Source organism: Rutidosis leptorrhynchoides, chromosome 2 (assembly GCF_046630445.1).
Source record: "Rutidosis leptorrhynchoides isolate AG116_Rl617_1_P2 chromosome 2, CSIRO_AGI_Rlap_v1, whole genome shotgun sequence".
NCBI classification, from domain to species: domain Eukaryota; kingdom Viridiplantae; phylum Streptophyta; class Magnoliopsida; order Asterales; family Asteraceae; genus Rutidosis; species Rutidosis leptorrhynchoides.
The window spans coordinates 472,163,078-472,189,093 of NC_092334.1; the positions used below are offsets into that span (position 1 = coordinate 472,163,078).

General features: G+C 33.2%; 1 protein-coding gene, 1 long non-coding RNA gene and 2 other non-coding genes across 4 annotated transcripts; 3 read left to right on the forward strand and 1 right to left on the reverse strand.

The window, feature by feature from the left end:
• Nucleotides 1-19,888: 19,888 nt before the first annotated feature.
• Nucleotides 19,889-21,722, reverse strand: LOC139892588 (uncharacterized). The gene is made up of 4 exons (XR_011774161.1): nt 21,436-21,722; nt 20,685-21,355; nt 20,438-20,598; nt 19,889-20,254 (listed from the first exon to the last, which is right to left on the reverse strand). It is a non-coding gene; the product is annotated as an uncharacterized lncRNA (long non-coding RNA).
• An 883-nt stretch (nt 21,723-22,605) lies between these two features.
• TRNAV-AAC (transfer RNA valine (anticodon AAC)) lies at nt 22,606-22,680 on the forward strand. Its single transcript has one exon. It is a non-coding gene; the product is annotated as a tRNA-Val (tRNA).
• A 444-nt stretch (nt 22,681-23,124) lies between these two features.
• TRNAV-AAC (transfer RNA valine (anticodon AAC)) lies at nt 23,125-23,198 on the forward strand. The gene has a single exon. It is a non-coding gene; the product is annotated as a tRNA-Val (tRNA).
• A 466-nt stretch (nt 23,199-23,664) lies between these two features.
• LOC139889386 (acyl carrier protein 4, chloroplastic-like) lies at nt 23,665-25,583 on the forward strand. Its single transcript, XM_071872343.1, has 5 exons — nt 23,665-23,721; nt 24,565-24,747; nt 24,863-24,961; nt 25,060-25,182; nt 25,405-25,583. Exons 1-5 carry the CDS (start codon nt 23,665-23,667, stop codon nt 25,537-25,539), a joined length of 597 nt encoding a protein of 198 aa, XP_071728444.1. The 3' UTR covers nt 25,540-25,583.
• The last annotated feature ends 433 nt before the right edge of the window (nt 25,584-26,016 follow it).

The window sequence follows — 26,016 nt, forward strand, 5'->3', positions numbered from 1 at the left end:
GAGAAAAATGAGCTTATTCCTACTAGGACTGTAACAGGATGGCGTGTTTGTATTGATTATATAAAATTAAATGACGCCACCAGAAAAGATCACTTTCCCTTACCTTTCATTGATCAAATGTTAGAAAGATTAGCAAGAAATAGTTACTATTGTTTTCTTGATGGTTTTTCCGGATATTTTCAAATTCTAATAGCACCCGAGGACCAAGAGAAAACCACATTCACGTGCTCTTATGGTACTTTTGCTTACAAACGCATGCCATTTGGACTTTGCAACGCCCCTGCAACCTTTCAAAGGTGCATGATGGAAGAATGCATGGAAGTTTTTATGGATGACTTTTCAGTCTTCGGTGATACTTTTGAAACATGTCTAGCTAATCTTGAAAGAATGCTTATTAGATGCGAACAATCAAATCTAGTACTTAATTGGGAGAAATGTCATTTCATGGTTAAAGAAGGCATCGTTCTGGGTCATAAAATTTCAAAGGAAGGAATTGAAGTGGATAGAGCTAAAGTAGATGTAATTGCTAAACTTCCACATCCCACCAATGTTAGAAGAGTTAGGAGTTTTCTAGGACATGCCGGTTTTTACCGACGTTTCATTAAAGATTTTTCTAAAATTGCCACTCCTATGAATAAACTCCTAGAAAAGGATGCTCCATTCATCTTTTCAGATGAATGTATCAAATCTTTTAATATTCTTAAAGAGAAACTCACTAATGCGCCGATCATGATAACTCCAAATTGGAATTTACCGTTTGAACTAATGTGCGATGCAAGTGATTTGGCAATGGGATCCGTTTTAGGACAAAGAATTGAAAAATGATTTCAACCTATTTATTATGCTAGTAAGACGTTATAAGGAGCACAAACAAATTACACAACTACTGAAAAAGAACTCCTTGCTATTGTCTTTGCTTTTGACAAATTTCGATCATATCTCGTTCTAGCTAAAACGGTGGTCTATACCGACCATTCTGCTCTTAGATACCTATTTTCGAAACAAGATGCCAAACCACGATTAATCCGTTGGATCTTACTATTACAAGAGTTTGATATTGAAATCCGAGATATAAGAGGAGCAGAAAATCTCGCAGCCGATCATCTCTCTCGTCTTGAAAATCCTGAATTAGAAGTTCTAAATGAATCGGCCATACAAGACAACTTTCCTGATGAATATCTATTGAAGATAGATTATAATGAAATTTCATGGTTTGCAGACTATGCAAACTACTTAGTATGTGGATTCCTTGAAAAAGGATTATCGTACCAAAAACGAAAGAAATTCTTCAGTGATATAAAACACTATTTCTGGGAAGATCCACAATTGTTTAAAAGTTGTCCCGATGGAATAATACACCGATGTGTATTCAGAGATGAAGCTAGTAAAATCTTAAACCATTGTCACACAGGACCAACAGGAGGGCATTATGGGCCTCAACTCACAGCAAGAAAAGTTTATGATGCTGGATTCTATTGGCCTACAATTTACAAAGACGCACACCTTCTTTGCAAATCCTGTGATGCTTGTCAAAGGGCCCGAAAAATAAGCCAACGTGATGAAATGCCACAAAATGTCATTCAAGTATGTGAAGTATTTGACATTTGGGGTATTGACTTTATGGGTCCATTTCCAAAATCTCATAATAATCTCTACATTCTCGTAGCCATTGATTATGTATCTAAATGGGCGGAAGCACAAGCTCTCCCAACTAATGATGCACGAGTTGTAGTCAACTTTTTAAAACGTCTTTTTGCAAGGTTTGGAACACCGAAAGCTTTAATAAGTGATCGGGGTACTCATTTCCGTAATAATCAACTTGAGAAAGTTCTTAAAAGATATGGAGTAACTCATAAAATCTCCACTGCATATCATCCACAAACAAGTGGACAAGTTGAAAATACCAACCGAGCTTTAAAACGTATTCTAGAGAAAACCGTAGGATCAAATCCGAAGGAATGGTCCATAAAATTGGAGGATGCACTCTGGGCTTTTAGAACAGCCTACAAAACTCCAATTGGAACCACACCTTTTAGACTCGTTTATGGAAAAGTATGTCATCTTCCAGTAGAAATTGAACACAAAGCATTTTGGGCTTTGAAGACATGTAATCTTGATTTACATGAAGCTGGACGTCTACGGTTAAGTCAACTAAACGAATTAGAAGAATTAAGACAAGTAGCATACGAAAATTCGTTAATCTATAAGGAAAGAATGAAGAAATGGCATGATAAAAGAATCAGAAGTTCAAAAGAATTTAAAGAAGGAGACAGAGTTCTTCTTTTCAATTCACGATTCAAGCTATTTCCTGGAAAATTGAAATCAAGATGGTCTGGACCATTCATAGTCAAAAGAGTTTTCCCATAAGGAACGATAGAATTAATAAATTCAAATGGGATTGAATTTAAGGTTAATGGTCACAGAGTTAAACACTACATAGATAGTCCGATGAAAGTCGACAACGAAGTTAATCACAATTTCAATACCACAGCTAACTAAGTGTGGGGAGAATCAAGTCTTTAAAGGATAATATGTATTTCTGTTAGAGTTAGATTTTCTGTTTTCGTGTAGTTCTCGAAAATGGAACCCGAATGGTCTTTCCCTAGCAGACCCTAAAGAACTAGTCTTCTCCCCCCATTCCGAATTTTTATTTTTTTTTAGGTTTTTACGAAATGAAGACTTCCTGTGAACTAAACCATGGTCTAATGCTACACACTTTGATTACTAAACGTAATAATGACACACTTTTGAGTGAACTGGTATCAGTAATCAGAGAAAAATTGGACGGAGTAAGAAAAGAATCCAGATGCGAAGATAATAAGTTACAATTTGGTAAAGGAAAATCAAAATCCGCAGCGAAAAGAAGAGCACGACACCTTGAAAGATGTCACAAATGCGGAAAATGGTCACACGAAGGTAAATGTTCAAATAATCAAACCTATTCAAACACCGAATTTGTTACTTTATGCAGACATAGACCGTTCATATGTTTAGAAGAAAAAACACTGAATGCTCGAGGTTACGCCTATGTAGCCATGGAAAATCAATTAGTCCGACTATCTTATGAGTGGGCTAGAGCATATCACTAAGAATACTATCTCATAGGAGAGTCTGTACAATTTTTATTTTTATTTTTATTTTTAACCTTTTGATAATAAACGCTAATTTGTTCGCTATAAAGTATTAAATTGGTATTCAATAAAATTAGGTCTTGCGACCGAAATTATTGATATCATACAAAAATTTGTTACATCGCTGCGAAATTTAACGTTTATTCTTAAGGTATAAATATCTTTAATCAATCAACTCAAAATATTTCAAAAATTCGTCATGAGTTAAATTAGGTCATGGAACCAAAATTACTTTACCGAAAAGAGGGGCGTATATTTTTGATAATATTTAATTGATTAAAGTGTAATAAAAGCCAAAAAGATTTTTAATTTTATTTTTACCATGTTTTTAAAATTAATATACAAATCTTAAATTGATATTGTAAACTTTTTAAATCAATATATTTAAAATTGTAAATATTTTAAAAATTAATATTTTTAATATAAGTTTGTATGTATAAAAACAAAATTAAATTTAAGTTTGGTGTGAATTTTTAATAATATGAATTTTTAATTTTATGCATTTTAAATTTAAGTTTGGTGTGAATTTAAAAAAAAAAAATTTACTTTATTTTGCTAAGTTAAAAATATGATTTTTAAAAATTCGTCATAAGTTGAAGACTAGGTCGTTGAACCGAAATTGCTTTACCCGAGGGCGGGACGAGAATTTTTATTATCATTATATTTAATCTTATTGACTTAAAGTATGCAAAAAAAAAAAAAACCCAAAACTATTTGCTTTTAAAACCGCGCTTTAAATTGACAAATTTTAAAATTTTTTCGAGGGACGGACTATGACATCGTTCCGAAACGACCTCGTCCTAAATAACAAGGGAAACAAAATTTTAAAATTAATTTATTAATATTGTTTTTATAAGTTAAGATTTTTATAAAAAAAATAATAATAATGCAAACACCGCGACTCGCGGAGTTTGTAATAGGTAAATACCGCGACTCGCGGAGCATCAAAATTCCAGAAAAAAAAATATAAACTGATCGAACAGATCAGTATCCACACCCACACCCCAAAATACTGCGAAAATAAATCCAAAAACACACACAAATTCGAATTTTTTTCACCATTTTTCATCAAATCTTTCACAAAATCATGTTGAGAAGGATGCTATCAAGGAATTACTCAAGGAAAACGGTAATTTCTTCATCAAAACACCCATTTAATCCGAAAATTAGTGTTCTTGAACAAATTTATACCCAATTCGATTTTGATGCTTTTTAGTGTAATTATGCTTAAATTGCTTATATATTATGCTTGTATAACCTAGATTGATGCTATTTAACATGATTAGAAGTCTTAAACTTCAAATTTTGAGTAATCTAGGGTTTGTGTTCTTGAGCAATTTGGGGCTTTTTGATATAGACAGGTTATGGCCGATTTTTGTCATGAATTATTGCTAAATTAAGTAGTGTAACATGTTTAGGTAGTTAAATGATTCAAACTTTGAGCCTAAACATGATTTTTGAGAATTAAAGTAGACTTTTTCAACTCTAAAATTCATGAACTTGATTTTTGAGATATAATTGCCATTTGAAACTTGTTTAATTGCTAATAATGATTATTTTGACATGTTATTTGAGTTGAATGCTTATGAACTTGGCGAACATTTTCGTATATGCTTATTTGAAAAAGTGTAGATTTGATAAAAATATGAAAATAAGCATAAGTTTGATATAAATTGAACATGTCATTGTAATTATTTTGATTGATGATTTTGTTGACACTAATGCATATTTGGATGCACAAAAATTGTGTTTGATGTGTTTTGCAGACTGAAAGGGGTGAATCTTCATCCCAAGCTCGCATTGCTCCTCCTGAGAATGCGGAACAACCGGATGTTGATAACTATTACAAACAAGATATACCTCATCCAGTTATGACATTTTCAGATATGCACGTGGAAGATTTGCACCCGAACTTGAGATTAGACAGACGTTGGATAGATTATCCAAAATACCAAAGGAGCTTGCACACTCTTCATTCTAAAGCTGTTGAAGTACCTAGGGTAATAGAATGGGAACCGTTAGAAGCCGTAGGATTGGGCGAACGGATTAGAGAATTACTTACACAGAGGTATGGTAATTCTACTTTTAACGATTGGGTACGATTATTCAACATGCGTAGATCTGTATATAAAGTATGGTGTGAAGAATTATTGTGTATTATAGAAATAAATGATCGGGTAGCTACTTTAACCGATCGAACTTTTATTAGATTTTTGTTAGGAGGTTCGATGCGCCACATGTCTCTACTAGACATGGCTCAGGCCTTACGTATATATACGCCTGAGGAGCTAGCATCTGCCGATTGTCAAGGGTTGATATTAAATGGTAGGAAGATTGATGAAAATTTTGATACGCATGGTGTATGGAGTCAAATGACTAGCCATCACCGATTTAAAGGGGGAAATTACTCTTATACGGATATAGATAGAGCTGAGTTAAGAGTAATTCACAGGTTTCTAGCGAACTCGATTACACAGCGAGGTAAAAAAAAGGAAAAGGTAAATGAGCAAGATTTATTTTACCACATGTGTATTCGAGACCCACAAAGTGCTGTAAGTATACCTTATTGTGTGGGTTATTATTTATCGGCTATGGTTAGGGGGATGAGACCGCACAGTATAATAGGAGGTGGTATATTTATTATATTTATTGCTGAGTATCTCGATGTAGATATAAGTCGGGGGGATTATTAATCGAAGAACCAGAACCCCACGATACAATTGGTTTAAATGTATATCATGGTGCTAAGGTTTTGAAGAGGCGAAATAACGCCGCAGTACAATATAATGGAAGACATTCACAGGTTGAAAGAAATCAACAGCCAGGTAATGTGGGAGGGGGAAATGAAATGACAGAAATGCAAAGGTTTATAGCTTCACAAGAATATGAAAATACTAGACATCGAGCATTTGAAGATTGGCAAGTTCATCAAAACCACATCATAGCTCATTGCCAACATGTAGGTAGAAACTATATTCCTACTCCAAAGCCCATATTTTCTCCCTGGTCTATAGAAATCCAACCACCGTATCCTACTTATAAACCAGCTGAAGCATTTTATAACACATACGGTTATGCATGGAACCCCTACTGGTATCAGTATCAACCCTAGTTTATTTAGTTTTATTTATTTTATTTTTGTAATGTTACTACATTTAACACTTATGTTGATATTGTAATAGTTTTTATAATTTTCTAACTTTTATTATTAGATTTTAATAATTTTTGAATGTGGGGTAATATACCAAACTTCAAAAATATGTATATATGTTTGCAGTTTATCTTATGTACACAACAGGGTAAAACAACGCATTTTCAAAGACTGTCATTAACTTCAGCAAACGCAATTAATTTTGACGACAAGATGCAAAATATATGTGAAATAACAACAAGACGGAATGAACAAATGATGTGCACCATTTATCATTCAACACAAACAACAATATGTTTGGAAACTTTGGTAAAATTTAATCATTTTTCTACGCTAATCACCCTCAATAATTTAAATTGTTACTAATTTCTTGCAAATGAGGGCATTGCAAGATCTTAAGTGTGGGAAGGGATTAAATTATTTCGAATTTTAAAAAAAAAATTATTTAAACACTTGGTTACCATTAAAAATACTAGTAACGCAGTAGTTGTATTAGAATCTAGTGCTCTCTGATAACAAAGAACAGCCCTAGTCTTATATACTGACTACCCAATTCTAGTAAAATTTTTCAAAATTTTCAACTAAATGAATTTAAAATCATGTTTATACATATTTATGAACGATGAAAACTAGGTGTTAATACCGAAATTGTCGTTATCTCGGAAAGGACATAAATTGAGAAACAAACCAAAATGTTAGAATTCATTTAAAATGGAATAGAGGACAATAAAAAGGCAAATAAAAGAAAATAAAAGCCAAGTGTGGGAAAATTTACAAAGTTATTTTAAACATATGTCACATATTTCTGTAACAAATAATTGAAGATACTTTTGTTTTGGACAATTTCTAAAAAGTTTTACCCGATTTTCTGTAAGAAAGATGGATCTACACGATGAATCAATTCCATCATTTAAAGGAAGTAAAGTCTTCCGAAAAAGAAACGCGCTTCTTGATTTAGGTCAAGAAGTTGTCGTTCAGACCAGCTGTAGGTTGACGAAAAATCTAGAAAAGTCATCACTAAAATCAGCAGGAAATCCACGGACCTCAGCATCAAACAGGGTCGCCAAGTGGTCAGATTTATCCTAACCATGAGAAGGATTTGTCTCGTACAATGGGGGGGCACCGTGCAAATTAGCTTGATAAGACTAATGAATCAGATCCCCAGAAAGGATAATCTCCTTAAAAGATCAAAAATCAGCTTTTAAGACTGATATTACTCAATCCTTGAGATTGACCTTAAAGATTGAGAATTCAAACTCATGGAATTCAATGATATCTAAACTCGAGCTTGAACGAGAAAATATTTTGATCAAAAATTAAAACCGATTTGTTTTCTAAAAACCCATTTTCAATGCGTTCATTACCATTGAACGTAAAATCCTAGGAATTCAACTGGAATTCATTAGGTCACCTGAACCAAATCGGGTGTCAACCGTAAGAACGGTGGTTGCATAGCATGGTCAAAGACAGTACCTTGTGCCAGACCGAAAAATTATAAGGGTGAGCTTTACTATTGCTCCTACCAAGGATAGTAATTGCATCCGATACGTTATAGACCATAATTAAAAGAATGTCAGGGGACATTGCCTTAACCGTTGCTTGTTCAACGCTTTCCTTTACAACCGGACGGTAGTTTACCGAAAGGTAATATACGGAGCAAGTATACTGGACGTGTTGCTTTCCCAATACAAGGTTAGCAAGTGGGTGACACAAAACCACAAGTTTTGAGCTAAAGTTTTCAAATCTGAAACCCACCAAACCCACAAAAAGAATTTGCAAACACCAGTGAAGGGTTATTCCGGAAAACTTATCTAGGGTAAAAGCTAGATTTAATTTTCAAAAGATCAAATGTTTTCATAAAGATCCAATTTCCTTAAAGGATCTAAATTTTATAGTCATGTGGGACTGTAAACCACATCGTTACTACCATTGTTTATACCGCCGTAAAGAAATCACTGATGTACAAAGTGTGAAGAATAAAGAAGTGATTCTAGTATTTCAAGACTATATTGCTTGAGAACAAGCAACACTCAAGTGTGGGAATATTTGATAATGCTAAAAACGAACATATATTTCATATCATTATCCCTCAAGAAAGACAAGCTTTTAGTTGCAGTTGTCCTATTTACAAGTAATATTCGTTTAAATAATAAAAGGTGAAGACAAAAGACAGATTCGACGAATTGAAGACGCAAACGACCAAAAAGCTCAAAAGTACAAAATACAATCAAAGAGGTTCCAATTATTGATGAGAGACGTCTCAAAATTACAAGAGTACAAGATTCAAAACGCAAAGTACACGATATAAAATAGTACGCAAGGACGTTCGAAAATCCGGAACCAGGACATGAGTCAACTCTCAACGCGCGACGTAACGGACCAAAAATTATAAGTCTACTATGCACAAGAATATAATATAATATATAAATAATTATATTAATTATTTATATTTTATATTTATATATATATTATGTCGGCAAAGCTAAGATCCAAATTGGAGTGAGCTGGAAATTCAAACTTCGCGACTCGCGGAGTTTGAAGGGGAAATTGGGCGCGACTCACGGAGCACTCAAATCCAAATCTGCCTATAAAAGGCAACGCATTTTGATCGTTTTAAATATCATACATCTTTTTCTCTTCATTCATAAACGTATTATATATATATATTTATATTTTAATTTTAATTTTAATTTTAAATCCTAATAATAAGGGTATGTTAGCGAATGTTGTAAGGGTGTAAGTCGAAATTCTGTCCGTGTAACGCTACGCTATTTTTAATCATTGTAAGTTATGTTCAACCTTTTTAATTTAATGTCTCGTAGCTAAGTTATTATTATGTTTATTTAATCCAAAGTAATCATGATGTTGGGCTAATTACTAAAATTGGGTAATTGGACTTTGTACCATAATTGGGGTTTGGACAAAAGAACGACACTTGTGAAAATTAGACTATGGGCTATTAATGGGCTTTATATTTGTTTAACTAAATGATAGTTTGTTAATTTTAATATAAAGATTTACAATTGGATGTACCTATAAATAACCATATACACTCGATCGGACACGATGGACGGGATATTTATATGTACGAATAATCGTTCATTTAACCGGACACGGGAATGGATTAATAGTCTATGGAATTATTAAAAAAGGGGTAAAATTATGTACAAGGACACTTGGCATAATTGATAACAAAGTATTAAAACCTTGGGTTACACGCAGTCGATAACCTGGTGTAATTATTAAACAAAGTATTAAAACCTTGTTACAGTTTAAGTCCCCAATTAGTTGGAATATTTAACTTCGGGTATAAGGATAATTTGACGAGGACACTCGCACTTTATATTTATGACTGATGGACTGTCATAGACAAAAACCAGACGGACATATTAAATAATCCAGGACAAAGGACAATTAACCCATGGGCATAAAACTAAAATCAACACGTCAAACATCATGATTACGGAAGTTTAAATAAGCATAATTATTTTATTTCATATTTAATTTCCTTTATTTTATATTTAATTGCACTTTTAATTATCGCACTTTTATTTATTGTTATTGTATTTAATTGCACTTTTAATTAATTGTACTTTTTAATTATCGCAAGTTTATTTTATCGCACTTTTATTTATCGCAATTTCATTATCGTTATTTACTTTACGCTTTAAATTAAGTTATATTTATTTTTAATATTTTACATTAGGTTTTAACTGCGACTAAGTTTTAAAATTGACAAACCGGTCATTAAATGGTAAACCCCCCCCCCCCCCCTCCCTTATAATAATAATATTACTTATATATATTTTTGTATTTTTATAAAATAAAACTAATATAGCGTTAAGATTTGTTTAAAGATTTTCCCTGTGGAACGAATCGGACTTACTAAACACTACACTACTGTACGATTAGGTACACTGCCTATAAGTGTTGTAGCAAGGTTTAAGTATATCCATTCTATAAATAAATAAATATCTTGTGTAAAATTGTATCGTATTTAATAGTTTTTTCGTTGTAAAAATAAAGCTATTTCATATACACCTCGCATAACATCAATCCGCGATCCGCACAAGTGTGCAAGAATCCGCGATCCGCACACAGCAAATATTCTGAATACTATAAATAGGGAGTTTGACCTCTCATTTATAGGTTGTTGATTCTCTGCCATTTGTCAAGACCTTTGTAATTTTCACTTGTGACTTTGCCCAAGGAACATTTACATTAAGTTAAGGATAATCATGCTAATTAACAATCAAGACCGGGTCGGGGTGGTTGATCACTTGATTGAAAAGTGAAAGACGATCATCAGAGCCCAAAACAAACAACACCACCCCAATCCTCCTCATTGCACTCGGTCCTAGATTCGATTCCACAAGGAAGACTAATCTAGGATTGATTAAGAAACAATTATTTTGTCTTCACCAACTTCCGAGCCTTTATACAACCCTCTTTCAACCGCCGATTTTGCAAGAATGTTTAATCCTTCGACCGCCAATATGAATAAAAATGGAGAGAGGGGGTCGCCTTGTCTAACACCTCGCCCCATACAAAATTCATTTGTTGGCGAACCATTGACTAGAATTGAAATCTATGCAGAGTGCAAACACGCTTTAATCCATTTACACCATCTATCACCAAATCCCATACACCTCATGACTTCAAATAAGAACTCCCAATCTATGCTATCGAAAGCCTTTTCGAAATCAACTTTGAAAATCAACCCTTTCTTATTATTCCTTCGATAAAAATCTATGGTCTCATTTACTATTATTACTCCGTCTAAAATGAAACATCCTTTCAAGAAGGCGCTTTGTTCAACACCTACCACGCTTGGAATAACTCTACGGATTCTATTAGAGAGGATTTTTGACACTATCTTGTAGAAGCTTCCAATTAAGCTAATGGGTCGATAATCATTAAGCCCGAGAGGATCTTTTAATTTTGGGATAAAAGAAATGAATGAGGCATTGCACCCCTTCGATATTTCACTCGTTTCCCAAAACCATTGGATTGCATTCACAAGATCAACTTTTATTGTTTCCCAATATTCTTTGAAGAAGAACATATTAAACCCATCGGGACCCGGAGCCTTGTTACTACCACAATATTTTATGGCTTCTAGAATTTCTTTCTCCGAAAACATTGCCTCCAACCCCGTATTATCTTCTGTTGACAGGAAGGGATATCGTAAATCAGCCATAGATGGCCTACGCGGATTTCTTTTCTCGAATTGTTTCTGGAAATGACCGTGGACTGCTGCCATTATATCGCTTACATTCTAGTTCTAAATCCCGTTAATAACTAACCCCCTGATATTGTTTTTGTTATACTTTCTTCGAATAATTGCATGAAAGTAACTTGAGTTCTCGTCGCCATCAATTATCCACTTGATTCTAGCTTTTTGCCGGAACATATTTGCTTTTGATCTTTCCTTGTATAACCACTTTTTCCTACAATCCATCCATTCGAGTCTTTCTTGTTCACTTATACTTCTATTTTCGGCTATCACTTCACATTCATCAACTTTGGTTTTAATTTCTTTTATTTCTTCATCTAACTTGTTGAAGTTCGAATTCTTCCAATCCTTGAGTGCATTTTTCACATTCTTAATTTATTTCGGAAAACACAATCCTTTCTACTTCCTTTTACTTCAATGTTCCAAGCTTCTTTAATGATTTTATCCACACCATCCATACTCAACCATTCATTAAAAAGTTTAAACGGTTTAGGTCCGAAATCAACTAACTTATCCCTAAGGATTGTCGGGCAATGATCCGAAAATTTCCTATCTAATACAAGAGCCGAAAGATCATCCCATAAATTAAGGAATTTCTCGGATGCAAGTAATCTATCTAACTTACTCAACACTTTAAATTTTAAATGCACTAAAAATATACGGAGTATTTGTTTATGTTACATAATTAAAATTTTAAATTAAATTTTAAATGCACTATCGTTTGATTTTGATATGCATAGTAACTGCCAAATCACAAAAGTTCATTAGATCAGCAGAAAAGTTGGTTGTTATGAGATAAAAATGGTATTATTATTATTATATTACTCAGTATCTAAAAGTTTATGAAACTTGGGTCATCAAATAAGTTAATTTTGTTGGTAATGCTTAATTTATGCAATTTTTATGCTCACATTTATAATGGGTTTTGTAGTTTATCACTGAATTATTTAGGTGGTTATTTTACCTCATCTATTTTTGTATGCTTTAGTTTGGTGTATGTGTTCTAACTCATCTACTTTTTTGACCTCACAATTTTAACTTAGGTTGATTAATTTGAAGTATGTCTCAACTCTTAGATTAAGGTTGATTGTTTAGTTACTAACTCTATTCTTCTTTCTATTTACTTGAGAAGGTTTGGTGCTGCATAAATTATAATGTATCCTCATTAGTTTTGCTTCTTAAAGGTGGAGTTTTGATGTAATTGTGAGTTTATTTCGTAGATGAATTAATTTATACATTTGATTGTCATTGCTGATAAATACCATAATCTCATACTCCACTTTTACTCAAAATTAATCAGGTGCCTACATTTTTGTTGCTAAACATTGTTATCTTGAATGATTCTCAAAGTTTCTCTCTAAACTAGCGAGTGTAATAATAATGTGTTTGGTCATCGATTTAAAGTATTTTTTGTATGCTTGAGCTATTTTTAAGGTCAAATTTTATTAACTTATAATTGAATTTAATGCAGGTGTGAGTAGGGTGTGAAAGGTGTTCGATGAAATGTCCTTCGAGTTGCCCAATGTTGTACAGTAAGTGACTCTTTGAAATATGTATGTAGGTGTTTAGTTAGTGTCTGATATGTTATGTAATAGCTTGAGACTAATGTAAACATTATGCCATCCATATTGTAAGGACCAATTTCACAATACATCGTGAAGACATCTTATTTCCTTTAGAAGTGTTTGTAGAGGGTGGCAATATTGACCCATTTCTTTTTAAAGATATTTCATTTTGAATTTGTTAATTTTTCTTAGCATATATCACACATACTAGAATCAGGCATCAGTAAAATGAATTATTTCAGTTTTTTTGTAGAACATGTTCTTCACTAGCAATTGAACAATTATGAGGTATGCTCTACAAATTTGCGCTACAACTTGCATACAACTTGTAAATTTATTAAATGGTCTCTATAGATATAGTCTAGTTGACCTTGCTAATCACTTTGATCATTATAATATGGGCATCACAGTTACCCGTGACATGTTTTAATTTCATTTTTTGTGTTGTACTGTACCAATGCAACGATGAAGAATGTCGGTTAAAAAAGATTACGGAGGTCTTTTTGCATGTCACGGGTGAAGCCTTACTTTATGCATTTTCTATATTGTCTTTCTTAATAGGCACCTATTGTAGGATGAGTTGGGTAAGGTGATATATCTTTTAAGTTGCAAATATGTATGACTCAATATGTGAATTGATCTGGTATCTAATTCAAGTTGTGTTAATATCGAGGTGATAGGTCGATATTGTACTTGGGTTTATTTGGTTTCTATGATATTTTTTGTTTTGATGCAATTTAATGGTGGTTGTATTTTAGGTACTCCATTTGAATTTTGAAGTTCATAATAAGGTTCTATATATACCAATGGTTTACATAACAAGTGTTCATCTTTGTTAATACTAAGGTTTCATTTATTATTAGTTGTCATTATCATTTCTTAAGCATTTGGTGTCTATTAACTTGCAATTGGAAATGTTCTTTAATCTCAATTTAGTTCATCCACCTCCAGTAGTGACGACAATGCCACTAGGAAGCAAAAGTGTGAGATCTGAATGCCCACAATTAGAAGGCTTTTGTATGGAAATATGTATTATGTATTTGAATATTAGCTGTGGCTAAATTCTACTTCATTTCGCTTTCAAATAGAAATTCTACATTTTTTAAAGTCCAACATGTTGTGGTATATTCATAGTGTTTAAGTTTGTTTCAAGTGCTGCAGATATGAATGTTTTTAGTAATTATTATTTTATTAGTTTTTTAACGTTTTCTTTAAATAAACCCGTGATTTCACGGGTCTTAAACTAGTATCCTATGAAAAGAGATTTATTCTAAAAAGTCTAGAAAAAGTTATACGGAGTAACGCTTTCTGAAATATGCTAGAGCTACAAAAAATTTATGAAGAAATTTTACTTTGCAAAATGATATGACACATGAAATGGCACCAATCAAAATCATTTATTATTTCTCCCCTTCTTATTTTTCTCTACTAATTTAATTGGTCCTAAGTTATCAATGAACGTAGTCATATCACAATGATTATTGCCCCAGCAAAGAGCGACCTGACCATTCTCAAATTTTTTTTTTTTTTTTTTTTTTTTTTTTTAAACCTGGGTATTCAAACGGTCAACTTGACTAATCCCAGGGCGACTACTCGCTACGCGAGCAGCCCGGAGTCATTGCAGGCGAACCTCCGTGGCCATGAGTTGATAACTGTGGGTGCCTGAAATCGAACCCATGACCTCCACTATGGAAGGCCAGGGTTATAACCATTCAACCACCACACTCATGGTTGACCATTCTCTAGTTGTTAATACTATTATTATTTATTGTCATTATTTATATTTTATATTTATTATTATTATAAGATTAGATTATTAATTGTTATTATTATTTTACTAGTTTAAGACCCGCAAAATTTGAGGGTTTTTAACATAATTTCTTTTTAAGCGAGGCAAAATCTGATCTGTTGATACTAATGTATTTTAATATGGATTCACATTCAAATTCATTGTGATGAACTAACTGATGTTGATAAACTCGCAAATTTGCGGGGTTAGTACCTGAAATTATAAGGAAAGTGGAGGGAAGAAATTGATACCGATTCAATAGATATACAGCTAAATCATCGGTCGGGAAGAACTCTGAAAGAGAAGGTCAATCGTAGATTGAAAATGGCAAGTTCTAGAGGTTAATTGTTGTGATTCGTCTTGTGTGCTTCATTTGATTTAGTCCTTTTATTTTAGTGCAGCTTTCAGTTTTGATTAGTTAGTTAATTTGTTTTTAAGTTTGAGGTTGTTAGGGAGACTCGTTTATAGATAGTTTGCGAGTAGATAGTTGCTTTCTAATTGCGAGCTTCCCGTTTCCCACGTTTTTTAATCCTTTTTGAGGACGTTTTCCTTTAGTAATCGACCTCAGTTTTATATGACTATTCGTTATTTTTGCCAAAAAAGAAAAAAATCAACAGAAACAAAATAGAAGTTTGAAAACCATAGAGAAAAAAATATGCAATCTTTTTTGAGAAAAAAATATGCAATCTTTTTTTTTTTTTTTGAACGACGATTAGAGTCACTCAAAATATGATTATTCAAAATAGTATACACAACTTAACTTTGAATCAATGATCACAATATAATGAGATTATCATTTTCTTGTTCAATCTGAGAAACAGCTTCAACTTCTTTTAATAAAAGACAGCAATTATCGTAGAAAATGCATGTCCATTCTCAAATGCCTTTATATGAGATTCAAAAGATTATGTGTTTCCCACATTTTATTATGTAGTCGCCAATCACCTCCCATGCTTCCTTTTGTAATGTGTTTGATGCTTCTAAATTTTTTAGCAGTTTAATCCTGGTGGGTCAATGATGTTTCGACACCCTGGTGCGAAAATAATGCTATTTAGAAATCTTCACATTTTCAGTCCATATCACATTTATTTAGGTTATCAACCAAAAATTATACTAAAAGTTTGGTTGTCTTTTAATGTTTGAAGTTTTTCTTGACCGTCTTTCTTTAAAAAGACTAATGTACTCAAATCTCTTTGAACTTTGAACTCTTGTCTGAAATAATCAAGTAAAGAATATAAATGTTCATGCACATAAACTAATACAATCTAGAATATTCGACAAAATATCTAATCCATTTAGGGTCGTCCAAATGGGAGGAATAGGATCCATTATAGATTAAACATAACTCACCTCACCCGTTCATAAGTAAATAGGCCGAAATTGCCACCTCTAAACTGCATCAATTTGAAAAGTTACTATGTGATTCTTTCTCAATTCATCAATGTCAACTTTTTTCCTTCGTTAACCATTCTACATAATCATCTTTTGTATCAAAGAACCCGTTCGCAGTCACAAATGTTGGTTTTATTTTTTGATAAAAAAATTGATATGATTACTTTGTGAAGGATGTTATCCCACATAGGTAGGAGGAGAAAGTTGGAGGTGAACTCCTTGACTATAAAAATAGGCCATGAGATTACTTCCAAATTGCAATCAATACACTTTAAGTATTTGATTAAATCTTTCTTTCTTACCCTTGTTTGAGAGTTGTATTAGTTAAATATTTTGGAGAGTGTAGTTGGCTTAAGAGAGTCGTCTATATCATTGTAACAATTTGTTATATAGTGTATTTCTCTCTTTGGGGGTCGGTGGTTTTTCTTCTGTTTTGGAGTTTCCACGTTAAATCTTGTGTTGTGTATTGTTCTTATTTATTTACTATTATTGTTGGGCTGGGTGGTGAGAATTAGTGAGACCGTAATTTTCCAACAACTGGTATCAGAGCGTCAGGTTTGACGGGGGTCTCAGTTATAGGAGTCAGAGTATGCTCTGTGGTTGCCACGGGAGTGGATCGTCCACATCAGAAACGAGTTCTATTGATCGTATAGGGTATCTGGTTAGACAATATTTTTTCTGATTCGTAGTAATAGTTGGAATTGTTAGTGGCGAGTTGTGGATTTCCGATTTAAAGGGTCCTGGCTACCTGCTACATCTTTTGGCTATTCGAAACGTGAGCAAAATCAGAGAAAGTGTTGTTTATAGGATACAGATACGATGTCGAAGTTCAGTCCAATGAGGTTTGATGTTGAGAAATTTGATGGGAGGATCAATTTTGACTTATGGCAGGTTCAAGTCAAGGATGTGTTGATTCAGTCTGGTTTACACAAGGCTTTGAAGGGTAAACCCACCCTTGTTCCCGGCAGTGATTCTAGCAAGAAGTTCGATGAAGAAGAATGGGATGATATGGATTTGAGGGCGGCAAGTGCGATTCGTTTGTGTCTTGCAAAGAACGTGCTTGCAAATGTGCACGGGTTATCAACGGCAAATGAGCTTTGGGTTAAACTAGAGCAGTTGTACCAGGGCAAGGGCATCTCAAATCGGTTGTGTCTTAAAGAACAATTTCATACTCTGCGTATGAATGGGGGTTCAAAGATTTCAGATCATCTAAGTATTCTTAATGGTATTGTTTCAGAACTTGAAGCTATTGGAGTTAAAGTGGATGATGAAGATAAAGCTTTGAGGTTGATATTATCTTTGTCATCGTCTTATGAACACATGAAACCTATTTTGATGTATGGGAAAGAAACTCTGAAGTTTGAAGACGTTACTAGCAAGCTCCTATCCGAGGAGAAAAGACTGGAAGGTAACGGGGTCTCGTCATCAGGAGATACGATAGTGTTGTGTTCGGATAGGCGAAAGAGAAACTCTGGGAAGAATCTGGTATGCTGGAGGTGCGGGAAGACTGGGCATGTAAGGGTTAATTGTCCAGGTGGATCTAATCCGGCAAATGGCTCCAAAGACGCTAACATTGTCTCCGTTGTTACGGAGAGTGACGAATTCCTCTGAAGTCACGTCATCCTCATGGTGTGTCCGCGCCACCATGGAAAGGGATGTTCGTTAGCGGTTCCACAATTGCACATGGATATTGGTTTGGCATTGATGCAGGTTGTGTGGTGGAAACTGATGTTGTAGCTGATGAAACTTCCAGGGAAAGCCAAACAGGAAGTTGCACCATAAAGTTTCAGCTGGTTGTTCAACAACATGTGCCGAGGTGAAATGCTTGGAATGTGATATTCTAAGTGCTATACTCTTAATGGTTGAGTATGATAATTCTTGTTAAGAGTTATGATTGTCTGTGATGACAATGATTGTCGGTTTAGACAATGTTCGATGAAGATGCAAGTTTTGTCTCTTGGGAGATAATGTCATCGGCATGAAGATGAGGATCTTGAAGTTGTCGTCGAGGAAGCATCTATATCGGTTATCCTTATAATGTTGAAGTATGGTTATCTTTTTCTATCAAAAAGGTGGAGATTTGTTGGTTTTATTTTTTGATAGAAAAATAGATATGGTTATTTTGTGAAGGATGTTATCCCACATAGGTGGGAGGAGAAAGTTGGAGGTGAACTCCTTGGCTATAAAAGGAGGCCATGGGATTACTTCCAAATTGCACTAATCAATACACTTTAAGTATTTGATTAAATCTTTTTTCTTACCCTTGTTTGAGAGTTGTATTAGTTAAATATTTTGGAGAGTATAGTTGGCTTAAGAGAGTCGTCTATATCATTGTAACAATTTGTGATATAGTGTATTTCTCTCTTTGGGGGCCGGTGATTTTTCTCCTGTTTTAGAGTTTCCACGTTAAATCTTGTGTTGTGTATTGTTCTTATTTCTTTACTATTATTGTTGGGCTGGGTGGTGAGAATTAGTGAGGCCGTAATTTCCCAACAACAAATGCATGTATGGCACAGTTTCTAATCAATACAATAAAAAAACAGTTAGCTTCCAATTGGAAATCTGGAATGCCCGATGCTTGGAGAAGCTTGGCCTAAATTTGCACTAAAAACATTTCCAAAGAAAACTTATGAGACCAACTATGAATCGACATTAGTCTATCCGCTTTCGAGAGTAGCTACCAATAAAAATTGAAATACTTACTTTAGTTTCAGGTTCCATTGGCTCATCATAATACCTATCAAAATGTAAGGTACTAAGTCAAGTCGATAATGAACCAAAAACTTAAAATGATGAGAAAGCAAGCCTTCCAATGTATCATTGACGTGAGTTCATATTGGAATTCAACAAGTTCTTTTATCATTCAAGATAACAATATGAATTGGAGCTAAATCCTACCCAACCAAATGCAAAAGAGATTGTTTCCAGTTTCTAAAGGCACTACTATTCCTGGACCATAGTCATCATCATTATCCCAAGGTATAGATCACAAAAATAGATCTTTATGATGGGTTAGATCAAAACCAGGTAGAATTTGGATCTTTAGTTGGATCAGAACCAAGAACACACTCAAAATGATGATGATGGAAAAACAAACGCTTACCATGAATTCAATTCAATTTCCATTACTTGATCAAACCCAAATCTTGAGAAGGATTAAAAAACTCAAACCACAAATTTTAACAATTGACACCTTAAACAACTCCATACTAATCTTTACCCAAAATCCACAAATAAAAATTAAGAATTTAAAGACTTTAAACCCTTATGAAGAATAAATCAACCAATTTAATCACTCCCAATAAAAATCGTATGAAAAAAAATAATGATCAAGAACCCCTTTAAAACCCTAATGTAAAAATCATACCTTTATAAAACTACTGTCATAAAAGTCTTACCTTCAAAACCCACACGATTGTCATATATCATGAACCCTTGATCGATGTTTAAATTATTTGAACCACTGCGATTTGTATTGAAAGATTGATAACATACCGCAATCTCGACTACGAACTCTAAACTTGTCGAATAATAATTTCGATCCAAGTTGAAGGATTGTGTTATAATTACAGAAGAGTGAGATTTAACAACGGGATATAAGAGAGAAGATTTACCCAAATAAGAGCAACCGGTCCATTCCAATATTTATTCTTGAAAACCTTGAGCTTTCGATTCTTCCAATAAGGTAATTACACATCCATTCCACGGCTTGCCACATTTTATGTCCCAAATCTGAAAAATTCCAATTGCAAGTTCCACGAAACGCTTCAGTCGAGCTAAGATATGCCACATTACCAAGATTCCACCAGTTGTAAACTTTAGGAGCTAACAACCATTGGTTCCAATCTAACGATTTCGTTTTTGCTCGAACTGATAACCATTCATAACTTCTTATTTAAATCTCGTTCAAAGCCACCGACCCGCTCCACCATTTGTTCTTGAAAACCTTTTGATTGTTATTCTTCCAGATGACAAAACTTAAACACATACCTACAAATTTAAAACAAAACCCACAACGTTAAACACAAACAAACAAAAACTAATTGATTGTTGAATGCTATTCGTAAATTAAATATACTACTGTATAACGCCAAATTGTAGTTACACTGCTATAAGACTAATAAATTGTAGCTATTAATTTGAAATTTATTAACATACGTAACTGTAACTTACTTATTTGCTAACAGACATGGAGCGCTTAAACTTGCTTACAAATATATATTTGTGCCTAAATTTGTAAGCAATATCAAAACAAGTACTCTGTATTACCACAGCAGCAGTTGCATTATGATCCTCAGATGAAGTATAATTAGTTAGATACTCATTAGCCATCACTGTCATTTAAAAAAAACACAACACAAAACATGTAAAAATCTAGAGGATACATGATAAAAAAGAGCAACAGAACAATATAACACACCTTCTGAAAAACCATTAGTAGCACCCTCATTATCAACATTCGATGAACTGCCAATAGAAAATCGGGCAAAATGCGGATCACTTTCATATACTCCAGACAACACACAAATATCCTCGAACAAAGCATTCGCATTCTCAACTGACCTTTTTGTCGTTTTTTAGGGGCCATTATACTATTATAGCTTATCGAAACAATGCCAACTAAAACTAAGTCAGACTATTAAAAAGGTAAAAACATAAGAAACGGATATTAAATACTTACTGCACAACGATATAACGATTACCTGCCAACGTAACCCGCGATAACTGATACGAACATGTCAAAATCAGTAAACATAATCCGGATAGATAAATAATAAAACAAAAACAGTGAGCAACATCAAGAACAAAAGTTTTTGTAAATCCTAGATTTTTTAATCTAATCTGAATGTTTGCTTTAACATTGAAACAATCAGTACCGTTACAAGTAAAAAATTCCTCACCAACGATATCTTCTTTCCCCATTTCCTAAGCGCATCATCCACTTAATCAATCGTTTGTAACATAACAACATCGAATCAGTGACAACCCAACAATTAATTTAGCAATCAACATATAACTACTATAAACCCTATTCATTCCTTGATGAAACATCGAACACTGGAAGATCTCTAGATGGTGGGGGCCTGTTTACTGGAAAATCACAAATTATTGATAGCATAATTCGATAGAATAAACTAATGATCGATTAAATTAGAATAAGAATTTATTACCTGCTTTTATAGAGATTAGGATTGGAAAAAAACACCGCAAAATCATCGACGATCGCAGAAGTTCTTTCTTCTAATTGATGATCCGATTCAATTGTTGATTTGTTGATATTAATTTTGATAAATCAAGGGTTCAATCGATTTCAGTGATAGCCGCTAAATGACATTACATCAAAAACCCCCTATTTCATAGAATTGTATGCAGACAAAGAATTTGGGGGAGAAAGCTAGGTTGTTTTTAAATGATAAAATCGTGAATGAAAAGGAATTGATTGAACCCCTAAATTTGATTTGGTATACAGTAACAATGGGGTCATTAAAGGGCTTGCTTTTGAAAGTAGCAAGATAATACTCCTCTTTTAATGTTTAAAATTAAAATTAATAATTATTTAAAATTAATAATTAATAATTAAAATAAAAGAGATTATTATCATTATAATTGTACGCTTGAGTCTTGAAACCGTGTTTAAATGTTAAAAGTATATTCCATTCATTCCAAAATTGATGTTTCAGTTTGGTTTTTGAAGTTTTTATTGTTATAGTTTGACTTATAATATATTTATTTATGTTATATAATATTTGATAAAAAATATATCAACGAAAGCACATTAAAAAACTTAATCCATTTATATAAATTTCATTAAATATTTTATAAAACAAAAATATATATATATAAAGTCAATTTTGTGAAAGAAATACTAAATTTTTTTTAAATGAGACAGTTATTTTGAAACAAAACGAGTATATGATTTTGAATTTTTCTACAATCAAATCATGACACAATTTCACAGCCAAATTATTCCTATAATAATTCAATTTAATAAATATTAAAATTAAATGTGGATCAATTTTTTTAGAAGTAAAACAATATATTTAACATTTTCACCTTCTTAAAAAACTTTCAACCTCAAAAAATTGTCCAGATTCGTCCCTTTCGCTTAAAAAACTTTCAACTTCTTAAAATTGTCCAGTTTACTATATGCCCAACAAAATATTTTAGTGTTGAAAATTTCTCATATTTATTATTCTCAATCGTTTGTAATTATTGTGTCGTTGGACTTATAAACACTATGGAGTATGGACCATTTGAACTTCCAAGAATAATTAACAAAAGTTGAAACTCAAAATTTCAATAATAGTAATATATTTATTTCACTACTATAGGAACAAAAAGGTTTCCTTGGTGTAGTTGGTTATCACGTCAGTCTAACACACTGAAGGTCTCCGGTTCGAACCCGGGCGAAGCCAATTTATTTTTTTATATTCCGTATTGATTGTTCAAATAGAGCATTTGAGTCTTCAGCTCGTGACATGGCCCACCATATAGATTTGCCAAGTTGGCTAATGTCACCTAAAAACATTCATATTACTTACTTCATGCATTTGTGTAAGTGTCGTTTAAACATATCATATTAGTTTCGACGGTAATGCAGCTCATCTTATTGAAAAAAATTGTAATGCATGCGTAAAGTGCATCAATATAATGTGTTTTCAGGTTTGGGTATATATTAAACAAACCATTAAATAGTGGCAAAGGGTGGATTTCATAAAAGGGAATTTGATATAACAAAATCTTTAGAAAGGAATCGTAAAATGGCAACCGGGATCATTGAATTATGTACATTTTACAATCCCTTTGATGAATGAAGATTGTGATGAATCAAAACGCGACTAAATTTATAGAAGCAACAAGGTTTTGTGGTGTAGTTGGTTATCACGTCAGTCTAACACACTGAAGGTCTCCGGTTCGAACCCTGGCGAAGCCAATATGTAAAGTATTTTTGCTTTTCATGTGGGTCATCAGATAGTGACATGGCCCACTAGAGTGATCTGCCACGTAGGACAAGTGGTGAAGTGGATAGGCTTTACATAGTGTTTGGCTAACTCACACCACTAGTTCTTCAAACAACATCCATTTACTTACTCGCATCTATAACATTACAAGAATCCTTATTTTTTTTTTTTCTTTCCAATTGTTCTTCACCTAAACACACTACAAAGTATTTTTGCTTTTCATGTGGGTCATCAGATAGTGACATGGCCCACTAGAGTGATCTGCCACGTAGGACAAGTGGTGAAGTGGATAGGCTTTACATAGTGTTTGGCTAACTCACACCACTAGTTCTTCAAACAACATCCATTTACTTACTCGCATCTATAACATTACAAGAATCCTTATTTTTTTTTTTTTCTTTCCAATTGTTCTTCACCTAAACACACTACAAAGTTCAAATGGCTGCTGTTCCTGTTACTTTCGTTCGGTTAACTCCATCCATGCATATAACTCAGGTCAGCTCTTTATTTTTGACTTTCTAAAAACTTGTAAATTTGTTTTTCTCTTGTTTGCTCTATTGCACTTAAACGTTGTTCCAAGTTAACATTACATTTTAGTTAATCGGTTGATGACCAATAAATAGTGTGTATCGAATGATAAAGAGAATATGGTTGCACATCAAAATTATTTTATTTCCGTCTTCTTTAAAGTTATAAGTATATAATGCTATTTTTTTTAACAGCAACCCACTCACCCGTTACAGTCTTACTACCCATGAATCTATATGGGCATCGCGTGCGATAAAAACCCCTCGGGTGAGGCTCAAACACATAGGGTCTGCGAGGCCCATAAAATGGACGAGTAACTACAATCGAAATATTTTTACAGCACATATGAGTCGAACCCTAACCTCCCTTACCTTATGAGAAGTCGAGGTCACTACCAATGCAGCAACACTTGCGGTTATATAATACTATATAATTCTGAAAATAATACAAGTAGTATTAACATGAAAGGCAATGGCAATATAAAATTATCCCGGGATCAAACTTTTGGAGTGGTTCATAAATTTGGAGTGGTTTAGTTTCTTTATGAATAGCATGAAGGATGATAATGGGGACGCTAATAAGTAGTTGAAGTTGGCTTCAATGTTTCCTCCTTATGTGGTCCCATTTCGTCGAAAGTTGGTTTCTTGTTTAGTCTTGGGGTGCGACTTTGGATGCTTGGAACGGTCGTATTTTTAGTTGGTTCTGTTTTCTTTGTAGCATTTAAGATAGATTTTAATCTTATCTCTTGTCTAGATTATATCTCTCTTTTCGATTGGATGTTATTAGGGTGTGCTCTTGAGTTTTGTTTAGTTTAGCGCCCAAGTTGGCCAGTGTAGTTTTTTGTTGTTTGTTTCGGGCCTTGTTTTGTCTTTCTCTTTGATTCCTATTGTATTTCGTTGGCCTTTCATCTTTTTGATGAACTGCATCTCCGTTATTGGAGTTTTCGTTTTTCTGCAAAAAAAGAGTGATATAGTTATACAAGCTAAAGGTCTGGTATCAGTTATCAATTAATTTTATACTGTATATATATTGTATATTGTAAATTGTAATTGTAATGTGAAATGTATTGGAGATATGAAAATTGATATAGTAATTTGGTATCTTGCAGATATCAGGGATAACCTCTACTATGAAGTTAGTCCCAATGGCTCGGACCAAAACTAGTTTCGCTAGCTTGAGGACTTCCCGCTTTCGAATCTCTTGCACTGTAATTACCTTTACTGTTTCGTTTACCAAATATATATAACACGTGTCTTTATCTATATGTTGGACTGACTAATATTTGGATATTGATAAATATTTTAGGCAAAGCCAGAGACGGTGGACAAAGTTTGCGAAATTGTTAAGACTCAACTTGCATTATCAGCTGACTCTGTGGTTGCACCCGACTCTAAATTCTCAGTCCTTGGTGCTGACTCACTTGACACGGTTAATACACTTCGGTCATTAGCAACTATTCAATTATCGTCAAACGTGATTTCCCAACTTTTGCATGTTATTCTTAAAACATGAATGCTAATATGCTACAGAAACACATAATACATACATTTAATGAATATATGTATATGTATGTATGCTGTAAATTTTCATTGGTAGTTTATTTAGTTATAAGTGACAGGGTTCCTAAATATTTGGACGAATTGAATGTAGGTCGAAATTGTGATGACACTAGAAGAAGAATTTGGCATCAGCGTTGAAGAAGAGAACTCTCAAAACATAACAACGGTTCAAGAAGCAGCTGATCTTATTGAGAAACTTGTTGAGAAGAAAAATGCAATCGCGTAAATTTCATCATCTTGAATGTAATTTTTCAGGTCTCTTCAAGTAAAAAGTACTAAAAAAGTTTTTTTGAATCAGTCATATGAGTTATTGGCTGTATTAGAATGCTTTCCATTGTTCATTTTTTTATCTTTTTATTGTTGCATTTGCACAATTGCACTAGTAAAATTTTTGGACGTGGACTAACCATTTTATTCATGCATAATGAGATTTGTCAATAGCCCAAAGTCCATAACTTAATTATAGTTTTATTGATAGCACGCTAAAAAGTATAAAAAATACATTGCTGCTGGGAATCGAACGCGGATAGTCCGCATGACGGGCGAGAACACTTACCACTATACTACCAACGATTTTTTTCCGTTTGACTTAATACTCCTTCTGTTCTAAAATAATTGTCTTGTAATTTTAAAATATATTTTTATTTGTATAATTTTATTTTATTAAATATTATATTACATAGATAAAAATATTTTAAAATTA